The 8,185-nt window shown below is 37.0% G+C and overlaps 1 protein-coding gene across 1 annotated transcript in view; it reads right to left on the reverse strand.

Annotated features, from left to right (window-relative positions):
• adp (WD and tetratricopeptide repeats 1) overlaps positions 1-7,996 on the reverse strand; it is a 50,301-nt gene extending 42,305 nt beyond the window's left edge. Inside the window, exons 1-2 of the mRNA XM_083123945.1 lie at positions 7,849-7,996; positions 2,776-2,973 (exon numbers count right to left, since the gene is read on the reverse strand). Coding sequence (XP_082980071.1) covers positions 2,776-2,847 — 72 coding nt within the window. The 5' untranslated portion in view covers positions 2,848-2,973; positions 7,849-7,996. The remainder of the gene's footprint in view (positions 1-2,775; positions 2,974-7,848) is intronic.
• Between the last annotated feature and the right edge of the window lie 189 nt (positions 7,997-8,185).

Raw genomic sequence — 8,185 nt, forward strand, 5'->3', positions numbered from 1 at the left:
GTCGTGAGTGGGCAATGTCATAAATTACGTCACATATGCTACCTCATATTGACCAAACGAGTTGAGTCTCCCTTTGTGCCAAATTTCAGATTTTTTCAAGAGGACCCATATAAGATATTTAACCCTGAAAAATGTAAAAATAAACGGCCATGTTTAACCCCACGCTGAAAAAAAGTGTTGCACTTCTAAGCACTGATCAGTGGTGTAGCGCAGTTCTCTGGGGGACCCCTGCAAGTAAAATATTGTGGAGCCCCTCAGTGAAAAAGAAAATATCGATATTATGCCAGAGTGGGACAGACGCACAATACCTAGCACCCCTCCCCCAGTTATAAAATTACCCTGCCTTCTCATTTTTTGTCATCGACTTAGCTATATATCAGTTTCGTAGTTTGTTGAAACTAAATCAGGGTGGTCTGAATCTCTGATAAATAACTGTATGAAGAAATTAGAAATAATTTATCTTACTTCAATGTGGTGGCACAGCCAGGATTTAAGGAGGGTGTAGGCTTTACACAGCCAATTATTGTGTTCATGATCCTTTGTTCAAAACCTTTTTTTTAAGATGTAGATTTCACATAATACACATATATTTTTAAAAAATACTTTTTAAAAGAGAGGAAACACTCCTTTTTTGGACTTAGAGGTTGATGTGCCTTCAGCCCAAAAAGCCATCCTCTGGCTATGCCAAGCTAAGATTCAATGTAAGAGCCGCTCACATTACGCTTCCAATACTAACTGTGAGTAATACACTCAAGCAAACTTATGATTTTAGTTATGTTGGTTGAACTGGGCCTCTAGATTGTCGATGGTGACCTAACATCAAAAGGTCAATTGCAATCTGCTGTGAAGAAATAGCAGCCCACTCAGTCTTGAGAGATAGAAAATTAAGCAGCGACTGCACTTTATTAACTGAAAATTTGTCACTCAAAGAAATGCCGATTGGAGGGATTGGAGCACTTGTATACCCTGCGTGGTGAAATTGGGGTTACTGAACCAAAGAGCAAAGGGATAATTTACCTCTGGGCTCCACCTCCTGAGTTTTTGGGCCACTTTGAAGTAAATCATGACAGGTGTGAACATTGTGGGAAACTTATTTCAGATATTTCAGATCCTATTTCAAACTCATACTGAGGCTTAGGGGGCCCCTTGAAAATATTTGGTGGGAAGTTATATTTTAAACATCATGTAATATTTTTGGTAAAAAAAAAAAAAGTCATGAATTTTCAAGTTTGTTTGTTTAGGTATTGTGTAACAATAAGGCATCGACCGGTTGAGCAACTGAATGTTTCTACTTGATTCACAACTGTACTACACTACTATTACGAAAACCACGTAGCTATAAAGGTATGAGATGAGAGAAGTTTCCTATCGATTGCTATCTATAAGCAAGTAACTTAATTCTGAATTTTGGAGGAGACCCATAATGTCAAGTTGCCCGGGCCCCTCTGGATGAGACAACACACCACTGCTTATTATTGCAGACGTAGTCACATGATATGTTACTGGGAACCAAATTTCTGTTCCGTAAATAATTTTTTTAAATAAGCGACACTATCCGCTGAATCTCTAGGATTTTATAAAATTTCAGGAGCATAGAGAGAGAACATAACGGGGCCACTACGACTACTAAAAAAATATGGGTGTATACAAGAGTATGAATTTCTCCCCATGTTGCAAGTGGAAGCATTTTTTATTAGATTACTAAGCTAAAAATATAATGAATGAGAATTTTCAGAATATCATGTATTCCTTATGGAGGGAAAAAAACTGGAATCAAATGGAAATTTCGACTTTTTCGCTGGTCAAAATCTTCATCGAACTGCACCATTTCTGTTGATATCTTTTTCTATGCCATCGGAAGTTTGATATTCCCAAGAGAACAAATAATACTCCCATAAGTGCAATGCATTTCTCCTTGCCTGCTACTTGCCTGCAGTGTTGCCAAACTTGATGCTCATAAAAGAGCTAGATTTCACATTAAATTGAATTAAAACTGGCCTTCAAGGAGCTACATTTATTAAAGCTGGATAAAGTGCCTCCTAGGATAATTTTAATTTTAGGTGTCAAAGGGACTGCTGCTATCACCGTTAACTGTAAAGTAATGACAACTTATTCTAAGTTTTCCGGTGGCATCTACCATCTCAATAATCCACCGATAGTCGTATGAAATCAAAAATAAAGAATTTCCGGATAATAATATTATGTCATCTCCATGGTTCTATAAGAAAGTAGCTGGAAAGGTAAGAGGGATGGGGTGACGCAGCCAATATAACAATATCACGTCACGTGCAAAATGTATACTCTAGACAAAACTTGGTCTATGTGGGCTGGAGCCAGTGATGGCATCATAGTGGGGCATGAGGGTGGGTGCCCCAGTTCACAGCCAAATGAGTGCACGAAAGAGTCAGATCTGGCCCCAAAAGAGCTAAGTTGGCAACACTGACTCTGAGGGAACACTGACTCGCCTGGTGGAAACTGTTACGCATGCCTTTAACCAAAACATTAATAATGAAATAGGTTATACTTTTCGTGTTACAGGTCACCTTCAGTAGGATAGGTTTAATTTTAAATTGTAAACATGAGAAGAAAAAATCCTAAACCAGAATTAAAAATGTTACCAACAATTACAATTGACACATGCACATGCACACATGCAGAAATCATTTTAAAGATCTCCATCATTTTTCATTCACTGTCAGAAATATTTATATCCTTGTAACATGATGTCACCTTTATGAACTTTGCAAAGGAATAACAAAAAAGAGAAATAGTCACCTTTATTTCCCGCTGCTTCAGAAAGCAAGCAATGTTGTTCACTGCCATCTTCTTGTTTTTTCTCCAGGACATGTTGTTGCAATAATTTGTTGAATGTCACAAGACTTCCAGGAGAATAATCATTGGTACATTTAAAATCCTTAAAAGTGGTGTCACAAGCATCAATATTAGAACTCAATTTCTCCCACAATTCATATGCTGCAATCAAAAAATTTTAATACTGTAAAAAAAAAAAAAATCATAATAACACATCATAGCCGAATACTTTAAACAGCACTGTAACATTTTAGCAATGTGATGTCATAACATAAGAAACTTGGAACATAAAATTATAAACTAGTCTTCAAGCAAGATTATTTTCAGGACCTACCAGAAAAGAAACTTGACTAAGAAATAATTTTCATTTAAAGTGCATTTTGTGGTTGCAATCTACATCATGTAGAAGTATGGAAAAGGTGTACTATATGTCCAGAAAGAAAATGCTCAGTTGATGGTGGCGTTCAAAGCAAAACTTCAAATATGAAAAATATTGTCAAATGTGTGACTGAACACACCAATCTCACTTCAAGTTTTTTGAAACTAACATATTCTCTTTTCTGGGAGTTACGTTTCAATAATGTATTCCATAAGGATCTCCGTGGGTGGCAAAAGGTAAAAAAAAATGTATCGGTCTGGAAAAACAACTACATCTGCAAGAAAATAAGTGAGAAGAAATTCGCGTCGCCAGTAGTGGAACAATTCAAAAACTTACATGATAAGTAAATAACTACTTACCAATAGAAGATGTAGGTGAGTGGTTAGTGTTACAGCTTCACGAGCTGAAGGATGCGTGTTCGAGCCCGGTTACAGAATTGTTTTTGTTTTTTTTTAGTTGGCAATGAGGCACCAACATGTGTGTGTTCGAATCCACATTTATACAGTGATTTTTTTTAATATCTGTGTCCACAGAATCTCGAATACATGGGATAATGGGATGTGGGAAGTGCATACCACATGCATTTTTAATCCATGATTTCACCTGCTAATTTCGAAAAGCACCTTAGATTTTTCCTTCTTAAATAAATAAATAAATAATAAATAACCCATACCACGACAGACCTCAAAGGGCCTTGGCATATCTCCCGACTGCCTATCTCCCTCCCACAATCCTACATAGAGGTGTGGAGAACTTCAACTGCTATTGGGATGACTTGGGGTCAGCACGTCGAACCCCCAGCCATTGTAGAAGATTTGCGCGACCGGGTTACGCTACTCATTCGTAGCTCCCAAATTTCCTCACGATGGTGGGTTGCCACCGGCCGTATACACAGGCTGAAACCCAGGCGGACTCGAACCCATGCCTTGCTGTCTCTCAGTCGGATTCTTATATACAGCTACAGATTTTACAACACAATTATAATGTAAAGATCTGGACTAATTCTGTCGACTCATATAACCTAATATGTAATATATATATATTAAAAAAAAGCTGGAATTTTTGAGGTGGCTGCTAAGAATTTCCACATTAAGGTTCCAATGATTCTTAATCTTGCTTGATTTGCAAAGCAAAAACTGTATGTATCATTCACATGCATTTCCACATTTTGTAAGAAGTTTAATATCGAGTAGTTACTCTCAAACCCATTACATTTTTATTAAAAAATAACAGTCGTGCCGATATGCGTAATTAATTCCATCCTAGGTATATACTAGTTAGCACTGCACTGTAAAAAAAAATCTGCCTTTGACGAGAGGCGAACCCAGGACCATTGGAATGTTGGGAAGTTATCATACCCACTTGACCACAACGTCACGTTCACAAAGCATTTCATTTGACCACTTAGGCTTCTGTAAAAAAAAAAACACTATTATACGACTTTATATGTTATTCAACAATAAATGCAAGTTTAGGCATTTAAGGGAAGTGTAGGGCAGTAGGGATCATGCACAGAAAAGCCTGTTTTGCACGGGATAAAATTCACACACAGGACGTCAGTTCCTGGATCGCTCTACAATAGAGCGTTACCAAAAGGGATCCACGAAACGATATATGACGTCACACATTGGTTCAATCACGTGGATCCACAATTGAAACCTCCTTGCAATGGAGACAAGTAATTTTGTAAGCAAGGGATGTGGTTGTCAGGTGTGTGTGGGGGGGGGGGGGGGGTAAGGTGATGATAGTCTTTCAATTTTTAAGAAACGTTTGTATGTGGATAGGGAATGATGAGTGCAGTGATACAAAGTCGATATCTTCTTCGCTCACTGCATGCATTTAACACCTGAAACTACACAATCTTTCAAAGTATGAATCAATATAAATAATTTATTATTTTAATAGAAACTGAAGGAATATAAATGGCAAACTGAAAGAAACGTCACTTTTTGAAATGACAGCTTGACACTGGGTTACTAACAAATCCAGCATTAACACTTGCGTCTGTGTTTGGATTTAGAGGCAAGATTTAATAGCACAGTAAACCAACGAGGCACTAAGCATAAAATATAGTTCCATCAATTCCATGCAAACACTAGTTTCAAATTATACACTGTTTATTGTTCTTGTTATTACATTTATTTTATTAGTCTCATTTTATGGTTTCAAATTTATTAAAGTAGTTTTGTACTGAACAGTTTCAAAACAATTTGCAATTTGTATTAAAAATTAAAAACATTTGTCATCAAATACGCAATAAACATTTCACAGACTTACATTAATTCACATTCTATAATTTAAAAAAAAAAAATTGCTGTACGGGGAGAATCGAACCAGGGACCCTTCGTGTGGTGGGCAGGTATCGTATTGACTGGACCACACCGTCCTTCTTGATTTATTGCTTATATGCTCGTACTCATGTCTTTAAACCATATTGCACTATTTTATCTGATATTCATAGAAAATATTTCAAACAGAATATTACAACTAAAGTGGTATTTTTCGAAACTACGAAACATTATGTTTTCTTGTTAACTCTAAATATTGAAAGGAAGGAATTTAGAATTCGGTCACAGACAGGATAGCCCATGTCGTGTATGATTCAACAGTCTTACTTACAGAAGCCTGCGAGCTGAGCATGCGCAGTTCAACGATTGGCTAGCATCGCACTCTTTGCCTAAAACCACAATTCACACAGTCAACACGAATGTTCTCTCAGCAGTATGACGTCAACCTTGGTTGATTTGCAGCGGAGTGTCCAGGACTTTGTAAACGAGATGTAGGGTTTTCACTCTATTTTACCTCACAGTTAGGCCACGGATATTTCTCTGTTCACCTTATTGCCTCATGTAGGAAGTAATTGAGTATTGGAGGTGTTATGTGGAAAAACTTATTCCAAGTGATATCGACAAGTAATTAGATTTATCAGAAGAAGAGTTTTCATATTCTGCCTCTTATAAATGTCCAAAAGCAAAAATTCTACTAAATAAAAAAGTCGATTCTACAAGAGATTTGAACCTGCGACCTTCAGACAACTGGGCCAGCTCTTTACCACTTTCCCATTTCATCACTCGATCAAACCCAAGTTGAAATTTTGTCTTAATAGCTGTCAGCAATCTTGCAAACTTTGTTAACATACCTGCTGTTTCTCACTAGTTTATTTTTACAACCTGGAATAGACTTGAGGTCTGCAACTCAGAACTAGACTTCTGTGGTAACTTCTTCTCTCCAGTCTGATCTAATGTGACAAATCTCATGTATTGTAAATGCAAAGTGGCATTGTTACATGTTGCAAATAACTTCTCATACAAACGTTACTTCCAGATTTGGCCACATCCACCGAGCATTTACTTTCTGGACAGATAGTACCCAAATATAAAATTATATACCCAACATAACCTCGGCTTCATGCTACCAAGAAAAATGGTAACAGTATGATATAGTGATGAAAACACATTTCTTCAAATTTACAGGACAAACTACTTACGGAACTGAGTTTCTGTAGACTTTTGGAAGCTCGTGGAAGTGCTTTCTCCCTTCGTTCAACTTATTCGGCCAGTAAATCATGTATTTTTAGACATAAATGTATCTCCGATTCACGATAGCTATTGCCACCATTACCGTCGACTACGTGAATCAAATGTTCCATGCGTTCGATTATGTAACCCCCCGTTAGTGTAGTAACCATGCAGTAGTTTTACTAGATGACGTGTGAAGGTTGCATTGTGATTTTTTTTCCAATTTAATTTTCTATGTTTGCCTAACCTAACTGAGCCTAACCTAACCTTCCATGAATGGTCTGTGGATCAATTATTGCTTAAAAACCTTCTGTGAATAGTTTGTGCTGCATTTTTCGGTTAATAAGTTTGGAAACACTGCATATCAGCTGACGATACACAACGTGAGTCAAAATTTGCCCGCCATATTGTGTGTAACGAAAGCGAATTAGCCACGAACAATAAATACTTGTAATGTTAAAAATTACGCTTTTTTCAGTGTAAAAAGCAAAATCCCACGTTCAAAAATGTTCCCCTATGCATAACAGGTAAGTACAAATGAAAATAATTAGGAAATAAACGAGTGAAATGTGTTTTCACTATACCATACTGTTACCAGAAAAACTGCTAAGCTGATATTTACGTAGCATACAATTGTGGGCACACACACACACATAACCAATATACAACCTAGCATCAGTACACAATACTTCAGACCTGTTGTCATTCAATGTTCACATCACAATTGAAATTAGGATGACTGAAACACTATTTGCTTGTTGTCATTATAAGTGGCAACTATAATTTGACATTTAGTATACCTACACAAATATCAAAACTGATTAGTCAAGTGTAAAGCTCTGTCTACTTATAACAACCCTATATGGGTTAGTCCAAAACTTATGATATTCGTAAAATTTCCCGATTCTCATTATGCAATGAAAAAGAGTGTTACAAAAGACAATTTTCGCTGCATGCTTCTTTGTATGATACCTTTCATCTATTAGTTGCATTTACTTTGTGAATTGATATATAGCACTTTTCTCACGAACTACTTGTAGGCTACCAGATAATTTCACAGAAAGTATTTTCACTTAATTCTGAAACGAATATTTGCATAATAATACTCTTCTATTATTATATCCTACACAAAGATATTACCATAGTCAATAATTATAGTCACGGTGAAAAACTATTAGCAAACTCATCGCACTTTGACATTATTATTGTTAGCATTAGCACAGATGACAACAAAATCCGACCAGACCATCAAAACACAGATCATCCACTTCATCATCTTCAGTTTGCGCTGCGCCGTGAGCATAGACAAACTACTAGGAGAGACTTCTTAACTCAATGTTAAAATCTGTGGCCTTAATACGTCACGGGCAAAACTAGCGACACCTATTGGCAGTGCACCCAACTACGTTGCCGATTTGCTTCTCTGTGGGCACACTAGATGGCAGGCTCTGTAGAGGAGAGGGAGGGGTGGGGAGGG

This window comes from Lepisma saccharinum, chromosome 6 (genome assembly GCF_977018435.1).
Source record: "Lepisma saccharinum chromosome 6, izLepSacc3.1, whole genome shotgun sequence".
In the NCBI taxonomy this organism is placed as follows: Eukaryota; Metazoa; Arthropoda; class Insecta; order Zygentoma; family Lepismatidae; genus Lepisma; species Lepisma saccharinum.